Source organism: Pelobates fuscus, chromosome 3 (assembly GCF_036172605.1).
Source record: "Pelobates fuscus isolate aPelFus1 chromosome 3, aPelFus1.pri, whole genome shotgun sequence".
NCBI classification, from domain to species: domain Eukaryota; kingdom Metazoa; phylum Chordata; class Amphibia; order Anura; family Pelobatidae; genus Pelobates; species Pelobates fuscus.
The window spans coordinates 176737578-176755609 of NC_086319.1; the positions used below are offsets into that span (position 1 = coordinate 176737578).

At 37.8% G+C, this 18032-nt stretch overlaps 1 protein-coding gene across 2 annotated transcripts in view; it reads right to left on the minus strand.

The window, feature by feature from the left end:
- Window positions 1-18032, minus strand: part of EBF1 (EBF transcription factor 1) — a 291472-nt gene that overhangs the window by 47845 nt on the left and 225595 nt on the right. Inside the window, exons 9-10 of one of the 2 annotated variants that reach the window (XM_063447762.1) lie at window positions 12484-12614; window positions 3191-3317 (exon numbers count right to left, since the gene is read on the minus strand). In XM_063447762.1, the coding sequence (XP_063303832.1) occupies window positions 3191-3317; window positions 12484-12614 (258 nt within the window). Of the gene's footprint in view, window positions 1-3190; window positions 3318-12483; window positions 12618-18032 lie in introns of both variants that reach the window. The other variant, XM_063447761.1, reaches the window with a different exon arrangement.

Consider the following 18032-nt stretch of genomic DNA (forward strand, 5'->3'; position numbering starts at 1 on the left):
AGATAATACTGGTCGTTATGGCACATTCTATTGGTTACAGAGAATTTGTCACCCTAAATCTCTGCTTTGATGACATGGATGTTCTGCATATATTACTATTACATACTGTTCTGGCTGGGATCTGATTTGTGCATTTCTTGGTCTTCCCACTTATGAGTAAATACACATTTTTCCTATGATTTACCTTTTACTTTTCACAAGTTTTTCTTTGTACATTCTAATTGAGATCATATGCCTTTAGAGGTCTATACTCTCATGCAAAATAAATATTTACATAACTTTTTTATTTAGTGATTTTATTACATCGATTAGCCCGTACACATTTTATCAACATATTGAATTAAAGGGACACTATAGGCACCAAGACCACTTCATCTCAACGAAGTGGTCTGGGTGCCATGTCCCTCCCATTTTTACTCTGCAGTTGAAAATGTTGCCGTTCTGCAAAACGTCAATGTTTTCATGACAGGGTTTAAGTGCTTCTATTAACTACAAATACAGTTAGTCATAGGTTTTGGTAATATGTGTGGCATGGCAAATGATAGGGGGGAAATATAAATGGAGGACTGAGAGGGGGTTGTGGATGGTAATGTTACCATAATGTAGAAAAGAGAGAGAAGGAATTACATGGGAAGAAAGAGGTAGCACAGTGGTTGAAAAAGCTAAAACAAATAAAAAAAAGAAGTGAGAGTGACAAGAGAATAAAAGTGGGAAAGAGAGAGAAATTCGACCAGACGATGAACACTATATTTCTCTGCCATGAGTTTACTATTATTGAAGACCTGTAAAGCTTGCAAAAAGAAGGAGCCATGTTTCTGGGGCCTCTTTCTCATGGGAATCAGCTTTTTGGATGTCAGTGATATAATTACCACATGTCAAGTCAGGAGCGATAAAAAAACAGCCATCCTGTCACAGCAGGAAGGTGACAGTGAGTTTGACCATAGCAGCTCTGGATCTGTTTTCTATTGCTCGGTCAGAAGCTGCACCTTGCCCCCCCATCGCTTCACTACATCCTTCAGAGCTCGGTGGTGTCCATGTAACGAGACCATGGAGCCAGAGAGCTAATGAGAAGAGGTGCGTGTGCTCCTGTCCTTTGGATCAATACACACAGCAGCATGCTCCAGACACCCCCGTCTCGCTGCTTCATTTCTCTTCTTTCCACAGATGAGTCGTGTTATTATTTTCACTGGGTCGATATCTTACAACCTTTCTCTTATTATTTTATCTGCTGCTCCATAAATTTTCTGATTACTTTAAACAGGGGGATTCAGGTTAAGGCTGTAATTCATATATAAAAAAAAAGAATAAAAATAAATAAATAAAAAAGATTTTGCTCCCCATCAGGAAAAGAAAGGAAAACATCTATATTTTTATTTGCAATTAACCTTTAAGACCTAAAATGTTAACCCTGTCAATGCCATGTGGGTTGAACTAGTAACACGGTAGCCACAAAATGCTTAGAGCGATGGGGGCTGTTCATCATATACTTCCCAGTGATTTCTAAGTCACACAGGAAACTTACTTAACTAGTATAAAAATTAGATACTGGATTGTTGCTATGAACTGGGCTTCATTAAATACCTTAATCCTTTAAAATCCATTGAGTTACACAACGTAAACTGGGCATTCTATCACAAATAGTAGGTGCCACTGTTATTTTGTTATTTACTGTGTTCCCCCTGGCCATTGTCAGTTACTAATGAGTTATACAGGAGTCTAAAATGTTCTGGTTGGTTGGGGCAGGTATTAAGCTTATATCCTTACCTCAGCAGTACTACGAAAGAGGAAAGATCATGGTGTAATACTATAAGAGAGAAAATTGAGTGGTCATGGTGTAGTACTGTGAGAGGAAGAGGAGTGGTCATGGTGTAGTACTGTGAGAGGAAGAGGAGTGGTCATGGTGCAGTATTATGAGAAAGGAAGAAGTACAGTATTAAGAGAGTTTTAGAGGAGTGGTCAGGATACAGCCTTATGTACATCTTCCTGCCCCATAATACTATGAGGCAGGAAGATGTACAGTATTAACAGAGTGGAGGAGGAGTGATCAGGATGATGAAATGAGTAGTCATGAAGTGGTACCAAGATATAAGGGTAGTCACAAAGTAGTATTTTTAGAAAGGAACCATTACAGCACATTATTATAAGAAGTGGTTATAGTACAATACTGTAAGAGACAAGATGCCATGGTAGAGTAGTATATGTGAGGGTTGATTAAAGTATGGTAGTGTGAAAGAGATGGGATTGTGCAGTGCCATGAATGTAGAGCATGTTCTATGAGAAAAATGTAATAACACAGCACATTAATAGAAAAATAGTCATGGCACAGCACTCTGGCAGAGAAGCAGTTATTGTGAGAGAGCAGCAATCATAAAGCATTACCATGAGAGACAGTCACGGTGCAGCACTGCACACAACAGAATGCAGCCATAAAAGAGAGGGGCATTTAGAATGTAGCAGTAAGATTGAGATACCCTCAGCGCAGTACTATGAGAGAGGAATAGCCTGCATACAGGATCATGAGTGAATATAGAGTCAGACAGACAATTAGCTCACTCATGGAGTCTATCTACAGACAATGGGCAATGTTGCTATTCCCTCCAGGCTCGTCTCTATCTCAGATGATGAATGGAGTTTCTGCGCTGGGCTGTTATTGGCTTTGCTTTTGTCGATATGTTTGTGTTGGCCTCAAGTTCTCAATGATTGATCTTTTTTTCCTGGCTGATCAGTTATTAAGAGAGAACAGAAAGGGGCAGGTACACCACAGTCCCTGGCTTCCTCTACACATATCATTAAGATAATAGAAGGAGACATTTGGAAATTTTAAGCATACAAGCAATTATTGTTGTTTTTTTTTTTTTTTATCATTAACATGTTCTTTAGTCCTTCAGAGGTATATGATGCACATCCAGCAAATGTACGGTATCACAAAATTCACTGCAAGTTGTCCTGTGATAACCAGGCCAAAAAAGCTGAATTGGAGAAAAAAAAAATACCAACTCTATTTTTTTATGTCAGATACTTCTGCCTAGCAGACCATTCCTAGTTTAGCAAATAATCTTCAAAATTCAAAGCGCAGTAGGAAAAATTGAGAAGATTGGGAAACTTGGATAATTAATAAATAACATTTCTAAAGTTCATAAATGAAAAAGTAGATGCCACCAAACAAAACATTAAAAGTAACACAACCTACCTGTGTATATAAACCTCCCGGGTGTCCCTTTGCAAAATTGCTTTGATTTGTAGGATAATGTGACTTCTACCACTCCTGGTATGTGTCGGGGAGGAGTCTGTACGCGGATGGCATGCGGAGTTATTAACTACAGAAAGAAACAAAAAAGGAAAATTTCAATGAGTAAAAGAAGGGGTAGTTGTATTTTTCTGATACTCCGTAACATCTTCCTGTCACACATTCATAAACAAAGCCATAAAAGATGTAATTAACTTGTCAATGTTTAAATGCAACATGTAGAAGGCAATGACAATTACGTTCAGATCTTTTCACGCTCGACACAAGGAGAATGTCGTAGTCGTAACTCGGTATCGAGAGTTGTACAATGACGGATTGCTATTAACATGATGTTAATAGAGACAAACTGAAGTCAGGTCAATAGATATGAAAGCAAAGTGCTCAGTATCGATTACGTGCAAATGAACAACTTAGTTGGCTGAGTAGATATTGTGCTCGTATTTTCAGGAAGCGTTTTAATGAGAAGTATTAAACTTTATGGTCGAAATCCTGTTTTCAAGCCACTAATTCCTTATATTACTGTCAGTGACATAATCGCAGAGCTAATAATAACATCATAGGTTGTTGGTCCTTTGTTTGACTCATTTTCCTCTTGGACCCGAATATTCACTAAAACCTGATTCTTTGTTTATGGTAAAACAGATAATTCTGTTAAATGTTAATTCAGTCCCTCGTTCTATATTTACCCACCTATTAAATACACCCCTGAACTCTCTTATACTAACAGTTGTTAAATGCAAATAATTTAAACATTGCAACCTGACAATTCTTTTCAAGTTTGTATTTTGAGAATTTGTAGCTTACATTGTAATTGTGTAATTGTGTCTAATGTAGACTGAAAAATTGGGAAATGGGGGCACACCCAAAACATGCATTTCTTAGTGGTGCTGCCGTAAAGACGAAAAACTATACAAAATAGAGTTAACAAAAACCAAACAAATTACAATCAATTAATAATACAGGAATACATTTTACCTACATCTGACGAACCGTTAATTCTTACATGCTAACAGAAACAGGTTGAATGACAAAGAAATTCAGACCTGTTTAAAGGACAACTGTACAACTCAAAAAAGTTTTTTTACACAATAATCCTTTCAACACGTGTTAAAAGGAAATAGATTTTTTTTTAAATAATGAAGTATGTCTAAAAAAAAAAAAAAATCAGAAAAACTCATCCCTCGTTATATTAAGAATAGTTTTGAGATGACACTTGTCCTTTATTTGATAGGAATGTTATAACCATTTGTAAATGAATAATGAATAATGTAGAGACTAGCTGAATAATAACATGAAAAACACTTCAAAAACAACTTGGCTTCCAAGGAGATATATTGATACTCTACAACTACGTTAATGGCAATACATTTTGGTTAAAAAAAATGACATTAAAAATAATATTTGAAGCCCACTGGTCTAAAGTGCTGTATTTTGTTTATAGTCACCACCAAGTACATTCTCTGATGCTAGGTATGTGTCAGAGCCCAGGTTAGTAATATAAATGAGATCCCTTTCTTGCAAACAATTTTGGTTATATTGGCAGGGTGCAATTCATTTCCATGGACATCTAAATTGGTATGAAAAGAAGTGCATGCTGTTACCTATCTTTGACTACTGACAAAAAAATAATATTACATTTGTGATCTAATATGGGTTCACACAAAACCCTTTATAGAAACTGAAATGTTGCATCATTTTGACACAATGAAAGCTGATGATTTGCTAAGTTCTAAATTAATATAGAGAAACCCAAGTACCACTGCGATTACTGTGGCTTAACCACAATGCAAAGTACGAGGGCTCTGTAACATAAGGAGGAACACCCACGCACACTAGCTGTTATAGTGCCCAATAGGAGTCCAACAAAACCGCAAAAGGCCCCACTAGACACAAACACTGAGACAGACACTCAAAAGCACACCCGTCAACGGGACCACAAGAACTGAACACAATCAGAGTAAGATTCAAGACAAATACACATCCAAATATGAGACTAAAAGTAGTAAAACGTGCAATCTGATTAACTGGCCTCTGCGCAGGTTACAACTTGCATACTCACTCAAGTACAGATAACTACGCCCCAGCGCAGGCAACAACTTTCATACTCGCTCATGTACAGATCACTACGCCTCAGTGCAGGCAACAACTTGCATACACACTCATGTACTGATAACTACGCCTCAACGCAGGCAACAACTTGCATACACACTCATGTACTGATAACTACGCCTCAACGCAGGCAACAACTTGCATACACACTCATGTACTGATAACTACGCCTCTGCGCAGGCAACAACTTGCCTATTTACTCATATACTGATAACTACGCCTCTGCGCAGGCAACACTCTGCCTATTTACCCATGTACTGATAACTATGCCTCTGCGCAGGCACCAATTTGCATACCTACCTGTGTTCTGATAACTACGCCTCTGCGCAGGCACTCACCCGCTTAAACACAAATACGTTTCAATTGGAATTTAGGCTGTGAAACCAATAAACATATAAAAATATATATATAGAGAGAAACCCATCTGAACCTCCGCCTCCTCTAAATCATCTTAATAGCTCAATTAGAAAGCATGTATCAACTTCTTCAGTGCCAGATATGTGAGAAACATTGATGAAAGCTCAAACTTAGAATCATATATTCCTCTGCCAATAACCAATGCAACGTTGAGCATAAAGGTTAAAGGGACGCTATAGATACTGTAACTGCTTCTTCTCCATAAGTAAGTCATAGTGTCTTGAATCCTCTGGTGGCGCCAACCTTCCATTCAGCATTAAATCGCTTTTAATGTTTTAATGCTAAATAAAAGTCCCCAGTAGCTCAACCCCTCTGTGCTGCTTGGGCAAATTCGAAAACATTAGTCTGAGCAGCATTGGGAGGCAATTGGCTAAGAGAGTCATCTGATTGCTTTCAGTCTATCACAGCACCCACTGCTGGTATGAATTGGTATGGCTAAACTATGGGTGGCCATGGTCCTTCATTCAGTGATAATCTGTTTGAAAATGCATTAGGATTGAATGGAGGGACAGCACCAGAGGACTCCAGGCAAGATAACCAATCTACCGTGTCCCTTTAAGTACATATAAATATTGGGAAATTTAATTTATTAGAGACCTATTGATCTCCTCCGTCCTCTTATAGTGTGCAGGGGACAAGGATTGGGCAGTCATGGATGAAAGTTTGGATGCATCCCTAAATGTGATTAAGACCACCTCAAAGTGGTCAGAAAACATGGATCTGGAGTTAGATATGGAATGATAAGAAATGTAAATATCCCTGATTGGGATGAGCAATGATCCATGTATTAAGGGAAAACAAAGCCATATAGGAAACATTTTGGAAACATTATAATAAACTATGAGACCAACTGACATTGTTTCTATTATGTATCTTTTATATGAAATGATGAGTAAGATTTTAATTTGATCTGCCCATTGAAATACATTAAGTACACAACTACATGTGTACATATCTCTATCTATCTATAAATATATATATATACACATATATACATACACACACACACACACACGCTTATACATATTCTTATCTTTAATGCAGTAGCAAACTCTGGCTCTGGAACAATTCTCAGGTGGCTGGGACTAGGCTGCAAAGTTATTCTAAGACCAATCACAGTGACAAGCTATTTTAAGAGGACCTGGAAATATTAGTTGACCTGAATGTTTCCTCAGTACACAAGACATATTGTAAGACATCCTGCCATCAAGGCATTATTAAAAACAAGCAGAGACAGTACATAAAGGGGGAAAATAGAGCATAAAGCTATTTCTATTTAATTGGCAACAAATCAGTCAAACAGCTTTCTCTCTAAACCTCCCCCTTCCCCCCCCCCCCCCCCCCCCCCCCTTTGTGAGGCAGACAGGTGGGCATTGCGGTGCCTTTGTGATTCCTCTCTTAAATTTAGTAGTTTAAAGTTAAATCTTATGGTTAACTCTGGCATGTCAAATGTTTGTGGACTACATTTCCTATAAAACTTAGCTAACTTGCAGGAAATGTAAACTTTGGCAATCCCGAAATTAGCCATCTCTACCCTAGAAGTCACTTTGTATGAGGGTCCAGCTAAACAAGCTGTATCCAGCACTATAATGATCTGTTTCATATTGCCAATAAAAGCAATTCTAAATAAATGATGTATTGGGAAGGGCAGTGGAGAAAAGAATTGGAAATTCAGCCACGCGCACAACCTAATTCCAAGAAATACAATTCTTCATCCAAACACTAACTTATATGACTGTATTTATATATTTTTTTCATATAGGGTCACATTTTTATATCGGGTTACCACCTTTGCACTTTGCAAACTCCACCTCAAGCAGTGTTATTAGTGATGTCAACAAAGGCGAATTGGGCTGGAGGGAGAACTTGGCCGTGACATGGGATCACAGATGAGTTTTCGCTTTCCTTTTCTAATCCGTGCCAGCAAGGGTTATTTCAAGAAAACACAATACTTTATTAAAACACTGTTTCTACCCCTTGAAATGTTCTATAAAGTTAATATTGGACTCAACATACTTTTTTAATGTTTTTTTTTGTTTTTGTTTTTTTTTAAGAAACGTTATTCTGTGTCAGTTTTTGCTCAGGAGCACATGCTGCCACCATCCAGATGTAAATGCAATAAAGGCAATATTAAATATCTATTGAAAATGATTCATGTTCTAATATTTACAGATGTAAGGAAATGTATACTTTGTTATATATGCTAAAAGAACCAGGCTGTGATCCCATTGTGTCCCAAGATATCAGTTTAGTGCGCCACTTACCATGTATCCATATTAACCCCTTAAGGACACATGACATGTGTGACATGTCATGATTCACTTTTATTCCAGAACTTTGGTCCTTAAGGGGTTAATTTGCACATGTTATTACAGTTAAAGGACCTTAATGGAGTTAAAGGACCTTCAGCTTAATGAAGGGGTCTGGGTGCCAGGTCCAGCTAGGTTTAACCCTTTTTTTTTTATAAACATAGCAGTTTCAGCGAAACTGCTATGTTTATATAAGGGTTAAGCCAGCCTCTAAATCCTCTAGTGGCTGTCTCACTGACAGCCGCTAGAGGCGCTTGCGTGATTCTCACTGTGAAAATCACAGTGAGAGCACGCAAGCGTCCATAGGAAAGCATTGTAAATGCTTTCCTATGCGACCGGCTGAATGCGCGCGCAGCTCTTGCCGCGCATGTGCATTCAGCCGAAAGGGAGGATCGGAGGCGGAGAGGAGGAGGAGAGCTCCCTGCCCGGCGCTGGAATAAAGGTAAGTTTTAACCCTTTACTCTACCCAGAGCCGGGCGGGAGGGGGTCCCTGAGGGTGGGGGCACCCTCAGGGCACTATAGTGCCAGGAAAACGAGTATGTTTTCCTGGCACTATAGTGGTCCTTTAAGGCAGCCTGGTAAAATACGATCCTACACTGACTATGGTGGAACACAGATATTTACTGCCGGGCGGCCACCATGCTGAATCTGTGTCAAGGTGATATTTGTGACACTGAAAACATTTTATTTCTAAGGCATATTATCAGCACAGGAGTACCTATAGTCTGTCTGTCTTGGTAAAGACAGGACTGCTCCAGTTCAAATCCAATGTACAGACCCCAAGAGTTATTTCTTTGCTTCTACGTTTCAGTGTTTGATAAGATTAGAAAGGTGTTCTCATTCTAACTAATATATAAAATCAATTAGAAATCAAATAAAATCAATACAAATAATATATGGTTATGTTGCTTTAAATCTATGGATAACATCAAACCAAATTACAGTTCTGCATTATCAATATCTATGCTTGGAAAAATAAAATGGGAAATGAAGTGGAAATTTTTTGCACCAAAATGATCTGCACTGGTTATGGTACTTAGCGTGTTCCTTTAAACCTGGATGCCCAAACCAATACATTTCCATGGGGCCTATGAAGTTTATATTCACTAGAAAACATGAACGAAAATTATACATTTGATTGGAAAAGTATATTAGGAAATTGCGGAAAAGTCTGGGGGATGAATCTCAAATTTTCTCGCAACATATAAATTGGCTGAAAGGATTGCAAACATATGTGAAACAGGATAGGCATGGGGTAGGCACAGCTAGAAGAAGCCTAAATGTATCAATTAGCCCAGATCTCTGGCTCTGCTGGCCCTAAAACGTCAGAATTTCAACGTTCTGATTCTCATTAGCTGCGTCTTTGTGTAATAAATGCAGCAAAGCCACGACCTCAACACGTGTAAAATGTCGGGTAACAATGCGGCTCTGTACTGCTCTCAGTTCTCAGGAATTGTTAGGGGTTTCCTTGTTAGCAAGCTTTTTATGCTCTAAAGCTCTCTGTAATATAAGATTTGTGCACTTTGCCTCCCAGTTGCATCAGAACTTCTCCCTTGCTGTCTTCACTCGTCTCTCAGAGAGAGCCTGGCATTGTCCTGCCGCGGTGAAATTTCTTAGCCGAATTCTGACAAAGAATTCACATGGTCTCCAAATACAAAAGAGGCCCTAGTTTTTCTTCTGCTGGATGATAACGGCATTTAGCTAAGAGTTACTGTTATAAACACACTTTCAGGCTATTAATATTTTTCTTTGTAATCTCTGCCAATTATTTTCCTCTCCTTGTATAATAGCACATGAAATGGTATCCGAGGGTAATCCAAACATACTGTGGGGTTAATGTCCGCCAAAGGTGCTAAATGGAGATTTAAGTGGTCCCTATGAGAACAGTACAGGGATCTTTTCTCTAGCACAATTCAAGTATTTTATTTAGCACATGGCTTTAAATATATATTTTTATTTTTGCCACACACCATTATATTTTAAGGGATATTTAAGTACGGTATACTGAATGTTTCTTTTTAAAAGTTATGGGCAAATCCGTAATCTAAGAAACACTAACTAAAACAATAAGCAGGTAAAAACCAGGAGCTGGTAAATAATAATTATCAAAACTCAAAGTGATATAATTTTTTAAAAATTGTGCGGATATCTCTTTAAGGTTCATATAATTACATGCAAACCAAAACAGACAGTGTAAGTTTTAGTGTATATTAAAGTGCTTGTGCTGCGAAAAACAGATCCACAAACTGTTGATCATTGAGGCTGCTAGTATTTCAAACAGTTTAAGAGACCAATAGCTCTCTGAATTGTATCTGTTTCTGCACCTTCACAACCTAGGCCAGTGATGGCTAACCTTGACACAATAGCTAGCTTTTAGACTCTAAAAGCTAGCTGAGCATCATGGGAAATGTAGTCCAGAAACAATTTATGGTGTCAAGGTTAGCCATCACTGACCTAGGCAGACTGCGGTACATATAGGGTTAATCACTAAAGTGTGAACTGACAACAATTTAAAGCTAATTTAACATTTTAGGTTAAAATAGTTGGACTGAAAGCGAACAGCTTACTTGTTTTTTGTTTTTTTTCTAATTGAGTTACTAAAAAATGTGAAAGTCACTTTGAATCTTCCAATAATGGTTTAATGCAAAAAGTAGATCTCCAGATGTTTGTCAAACTACAACTTCCATGATGCTTTGTCATTTTAAAGACACGCAAAGGCATGCAAGGCATTATGGGAGTTTTGCAAGATCTGCCTTTTTTGCAAGATCTACCTTTTGGGCACCCCTGATTTATTTAATAACCCTGAGAATGTATGAAACAAACGTGGACCTCCCGAGCATGCTGAAAATGTGTGACACTGCATGTTTTCTCTTTCTGTCCATCCAGTTAGCACGCACACTGGTACTAACATTTGCTTTTACTGTAGAACCAATAAAAGAAGACTTTTAACTTTATGAGGTTTTGCTATCACTTTAAGCAACTCTGGAACAATATTTTGTCATAATTAGGCTCCCTGCTGTAACAACACATCTTGCAGAATGAAGCTTAAGGTTGCAGACTACAGAACGGAAAAGGATTCAGCACAAGGCTCTGCTGAGAGGTAGGAAGCAGGCAAGCAGCACGTTTCTGCAGAGGTAAAAGGATGCTGCACACACGGGGAGGGACGCTGCACAGGGCTTTTGTAAATGTTGAAGAACCAAACTGTTGAGAAATTAAGCGACCATCGGTCTCTAAAGCCAAGTTAAGTGTTGTGTGTTAATTGTGGTACATCATTCTGTAATGCACACACTGCTGTTTTGGAAAAATACATTCGATTGCCAATTTTGAGACTGAAAGAAGGGACATGTCAGTCTGTAACAAATGTACGACAGGATGACTGGCAGACAGGTTGGTCGCATACACGCAGGGCAGCACATGCACAGAGTGCTTTCGAAGGCATGGACTTAATATGTGACAGCGTTTTGCAGTGTGAGAGACTGACTACAGACTGCAGTACATACAGGCCTTGTCACTAAAGTGTGAATTGACCAGTATTCAAAGCAAAGTCTTTGGTGCCCTAGCTCTATATTGATTGGGGACATTTACCTGGTGTTCCTCAATGCAGGACGCCATGTAACTAACCTGGGGTGGCAGGACAGGAGCGCATGGGATGGTCTTACTAAACCCAGGACTGTTGGGAGATATGGTGGATATGACCCTTTCCACCCAGACCAGAAGATAACAGCCTAGCTTTACCAGGCTTCTATTGACAGTATTTTTACATATTACCCTTTTTTCAGAAAAATGCTAACATTTGAATTCCACTTTGAGTTCATGGTAACTTACACTTTGTAATATTTGCTGGAACAAGAAAACGCTATTTCCAAATTTGTTCTAGCTCAGTTTTATAACACTGCTGGGGATCATCTATTTCGTGAATAATTTATTAGGCTATTTCATTTACTATCCCATTTTATTTTTAAATTGCATGCCTTCTGTTAACACATTTTGTGTATGCATGCAAGGCAGCTACTTTCTATGTGGGACGTAGTATCTCTGCCATTCATTAACTGTCGAACTTTTAGAGCCTCGTTTAGCTCTGAATTGTCACCAAAATCTGTGCTTCTTGTAAAATCTAGGTAATGACTTCAGCACTGACACAGAGGTTTTCCAATATTCGATAAATCTCTTTCTTGACATGCGGTACATCACCTTTCTACCTGCCTAAATCATGTTTATCAACAACCGAAGGATGAACCCTTTGTTTTGGACTATGTGTCTTAACCCATCCAGCCACATAGGATTGTGCAAAGCTATTGTTTTGCGCAGCCCTCTGGGACTGATGATGTTAAGAAACGTTTAGCAGTAATATGGAAGTAGACCAGCAGGGATAAAACCACAAAGTTATAAAAAAACACCTACCTCACTCCAGACCAGCATGGTGCCGAAAATGACCTGTAACCCATCAAAGAAGTTGTCTCCTATGATGATAACCGTGGCACCTCCTGTGGTCCACCCCTCGCTCGGACTGATTGCTTTGATACATGGTGTAGCTGCTTTCCAAGAGACATGAAAAAAAGAGAGACTTTCTCTTATTATAGGTAAAATTATATCACTCAGGATCAAAATAGATAAGAACAATATTATTAGGAAGAAAGCATTTATGTGACACCCACATCTATAAAGCATCTATAATCGACTAACGTTTTAAGATATTTTAAAAGGGAACATTTACACAAATCACACACACAGCTAGTAATATTTTAAAGGGATATCATGCATGCGAGCATGCAAGGTCTATTCACTTAACAGTGCAAAATAAAAGTCAAAATTGCAGAGGTGGAAACATTTCCAGACTCCGCTATATTACCATTTTGCCTACTTTAGCCTATGTTTTGCATAGCTGACTACATGATTGAATTACATTTACAGTTTAGTAAGAACAACAAAAACATTTGCTTGAATTGCCTCGGAATGATAGTTAATGTTTTGCGCTAGTTTATTTGAGATCGCAAAGTAGTAATGACACAATATTTCTTAGCAGTAAGCAGAATAGGGATGGGTAATACATTTTACTCATATGTATAATTGCAGGGTAGGCATAAAGGAAGATCCCAAGCTAAACTACAACTCCCATCACAAGTCTTTTACATAGGAACATGGAGAGGAAAAAATGTGTTGATCGCTTTTTAGAGAAAAGAGAAAATCTGATCAGAATAACTCCTCTTGTCTGATGATTTAGACCTGGGATAGGCAATCTTCAGCACTTCGGCTGTTGTGGACTACATCGTCCATGATCCTCTTTTAGCTATACTGTCGAGAAAGCATCATGGGAGATGTAGTCCACAACATCTGGAGTGCCAAAGGTTTCCTACCCCTGATTTAGACTGTCATACGTTATAAACACTAAAATAAAACATTAGGAAACCTGTAGCCAGTCAGAAAGAAGGTCTATTTTACAGTGTATTTACTAAATAATGTGTTGTGTAGTTGTGAGATAAAGAATATCGATCGATATAGCAGAGTTTACAAATCTCCAAGCTTAGCGAAGTGTGAGAATTTTCCCAGGTCTGCTATTTAGGGCTACATTTTGCCCATGCACAACTTGGATTAGTAACATTTTGCTCATAACTTTGATAATGGAGTATTTTCCAAATTACAGCAAATGGGCATGTTTTACAACGCTCTTATCATATAATACATGATCCTCTTTATGGGACAATAAAATAATTTAATGACAATGTCACTAGCACAATTATGATTCACATGAAAAATAAGAATAATATGATTACCATTTAACAGCAAAGCAGAGTATAGTAAGAACTTTTTTCCCCCTGAGTTTCAAAGGGCCCAGAGTATATAAATGTGTATAACATGTGGGTAATATTTGGCCAAGCATATTGGAAATCATAGTACATAATGTTAGTATTCATTGAACACATTTTCAGGAACTGCCAAGTGAATTTCAAATTGTAGAATAAAATAGCTAACTAAAAGCGTAGTTAGGCTGAAGAATATTTTCAGTTCAACTATTTTATCTTAAAATTCTGGGAACTATTGAATGAAAATTTAGCAATTAAAGGGACACTCAGGAACCCTAAAACACTTTAGCTTACTGAAGAGTGTGTCCTCTATTTTTGAAAGAAATTGTCACTTTTAAAAATTAACCTTATTACACCCCCTGACTGTCAAGCAAACAACCTGTCCTGTTATTTCCTCCTAGTGGAACTAAACTCAAGAGGCAGCAATTGCCCAGAGCACCTGCCTTACCAAGCTTTCTCATTGAGCTGCTTTAGGAAGTCTGTGATTGGACAGCCACAGAAAGTCTGGGCGGGCTTAGAAGAGGAGGGCTTGCAAAGGCAGAACACAAGAACTGTGGCTTTTGCAAACTGTTTATAGATATAACTCAAGTGGAAAAAAATGCCCAATTAACTGCAAGAGTGTTTTCATTGGGGGGTATATCTACTAAACAATTATTTTATTTTATTTGGGCAATGGAGTGTCTATTTAACTGGAGAATGCACTTTCTGAGAAGTCAGTAGATCAATCTTAGAAAGCATCACCTTATTAGAAAAAACAAGAATTGAATTTAATTAGGTCTTCCAGTTTGCCCAAGTGACAGTGGTGACAGGTAGATATGCAAGCTATAAGTATTTATCATAATCATAATAGACATATAGAGTATATTGTATATAATGCTTGGGGATAGTTACCATTTCTTTGGTAAAATGGGTTTACATTACAGATAGATTTCTATTTTATGTAGATTGAATGGCAATATACATGGACACATAAAGCTGAAATCTATATGGAAGTGAAAGCATTGTACCTTCTCATTTCTATAACATATTACAGCATAAGGCTAGAAGGCTTACATACAGATTGCAGGCTTCTAGATGCATATATGAGCTAGACACAGATGTTGGAAAAGCTAATATGATAATGATATGAATACGGCTTATGAGAAGATTACAGAATATCATTGTCATAAATACGGCTCCTCAACATTTATCCCTAATATAAAATGCCTTATATCCCAGCAATTTTCATGCTTTATATAATATCATTTTCTTTCTGACTCAGTTTTAAAGAGACACTCCACCCTAAATATTTACTACAGTACAAAATTTTAAAAATCTCGGAATACGTTTTCCAGATCTATGGGGGCTTGGTAGTAAATGCGTGGCAGTGAATGTATTTTATTGTCCTGATATTATGCCACATTTTGGGTTCATGTGCAGTGTCCCCACATTCTGAAAGCTTTGGGGAGAATAATGGATTGTGCTCTGAACGTGCCACTTACATGTTTGGCAGCAAATTTACAAAGTGACATTTATTAAAATTAATGGAAGCTACATGCAGGTGTGTTGGAAGTGCAAACATTGCGCATCTGAGATTTCCAAAGACGTAATTAAAAGATGCAGACTCCCATATATTTCAATGAAGGGAAGGGCACCGACTACAGATACCCTAAATTCAGCAAGCGAACTCAGTGATCATTCTGCAAATCAGTCCATGAAGCCATGGAGTGTGTGACATGATCTCATTTACTTATAATGATAAAGTATCATCATTGAGAGCTTACACGTGTGCATTTATTTTCTGTTAAAGTTTGCATATATTCAACCTACTTTAACTTTAACTGAGTCTAAATATATAAACGGTTTAATTTAATAATTTGAAGAGGTTTGGCAGGGTACTTTTGCATTTTAATGCAGATTTTTAGCATGGTGGAACAATCTCAAACTGCTTTAGAACATCACAGATTGTCAAAACCCCATGGGGAAGACTATCACCTTAATTTAAAAAGCAGGTGTTCTCAATGTGACTTACAAAGGCTTAAAGGACTTGCAAACTGTGCATTTATGCTTCAGGAAAGGGGCTATCTATAGTGGCGTTGTTTATATATACAATGGGCAGCACTATTATTCCAGCAGAAAGTGTGTGACAATGTTGTTGCTGTTTCATTGCAAGTCATAGGATTTAATCTCAGTTCTTGAAGGTTGTAAACTTTTCTGAAGCTTAACAATCACTCAAACAATTAACATGGTGCATGAAAAGCATTATTATGAACACACCATGTCCCACCTAGATTCAAGTAATCCAATCTTCAATGTGCATTAAAAATAAATACATAAAATTAACTTTACCTCAAATTCATAGATAGTTAAGAAACTGTTTACATGATGTTGTAATGATTTATTAATAATTTTCCAATAATGCATATATGGACAAGTCATCCACAGAATGCATTATATTATGGGTACTGGGTAGTAAATGTGAGGATGACCACTCTCCATCCCACATAACAGGCAACTTCAAGTGTAAAGGATTTAGAGATGACCGGCTTCTTTTTTTTGTTTTCTCTGCATTTTTCCCTAGGGTGCTCCTATCTTTCCTCTCAGGGGAACCGGAAAAGTTTCAAGTCAATCAAGAAGATTAGGCTAGGTGCACTGTAGAGAATGTTATGTACATCAAACATGTTGAAATTAAATTCTGAACATCAAATATGTTGAAAATCCATATATCCTGTGAGACTTTCATATCCAAAAAGACAAGCAAGTAGTGGCCAACCAACCATCGCTGTGGTAGAGAAGGAATGGAAGATTGCAGTGGTGGTGGATGTAGCAATATCCAGTGACCATAACTCCAGGAACAATGAACATGAGAAGGTGGACCAATACCAAGGACTAAGAGAGGATCTAGAAGACATGTGGAAAATGAAGGCAGTAAGTTGTTACCAGGTTGTGACCCACAAGTTGGGGTAGTGGCTTCTGCAGATTCCAGGTTGGACCTCTGAGATTGCTGTTTAGAAAAGTACAGTTCTAGGAACAACTACTACGCAAGATACAAGATACAACGCAGAACCCTCAGACCTTTCATAGAGGACCCAAGAATGAAGAATACACAAAAATACCACACAGAGGGGTGAAAAAGTCAGTATTATTTTATTATTCACACACATCCAATTAATTTTATATAGGCAGGGCATGCTTTGGCTAGCCTGGGTTATATTTGGTAGTCTACTATTTCTTAGTATGTTGCCATGCCCTTGCATTTAATGCTAAGGATTATACTGGGATTTACTTACTATATGGTGAATTGTGATTACATAACAATCAGCGAACTAGGCAAAATATCAGAGTTAGAAACAAATCCAACTTAAATTACCTATTTTATTTTCCTGTTCAGTTTCTCACTGTTTAGCGAATAAAGCCCGTAAAACAAAAGCATACGCTCAGCATATGGTTTTTGCTAGTTTTCTCGGACCATATAACAGCTGTAATGGGATAGATTTAACGTGGGAGGATAGTATAATTGTCTAGTAGTACTAGCCAGTTGAACGTGTTCGTGCTTTTTGTTAGACTATCAGAATAAAAAAAAAATCCTCCCCTTCAATCTGTGACAATAAAATCATTACAGACACAATTTAGCATAATGGTACTGAATAGCTGATAGCGTATTGGAGAGTTAAAGTGGAAATTATTAAGTAGCTCTTCTTTGTTAAAGTAATGATCACTTCACAAATAAAAGCTTTTATCCCAAAGGTACCGTGAGCGACAAAAATGCAAATTCGGCAGATGATGTGCGTGCCGTTTATTAAATATTACCTTGCCCTGCCTGTTTAAGGTTTTCCGTCACTCTGATTGCTTTACAAGAGCCATGTAAATGTCATTTCATTTTGCTGGCAGCAGATTTTGCATGTTAGCGTTCGTACAAGACATCACTGAAGGTTACGAGCCTGGGGATTTGCTAAGAAAATATCGTCAAGTGTGAAAAATCTAACAGATTAAGTGGTTTAAATTTCTCTTTGGGGTGATGAACTTTGCCTGGGGACGTACAGTATTTACTGCAGCTCCGTAGCGGGAACAACAATGAGGTTGAAATGCAGGAATATTAGAATACACTTAAGGGGACAGTGATATCTGCAATTTAAACTGGATACCTTGAATTATAATATCCTCGCTTAA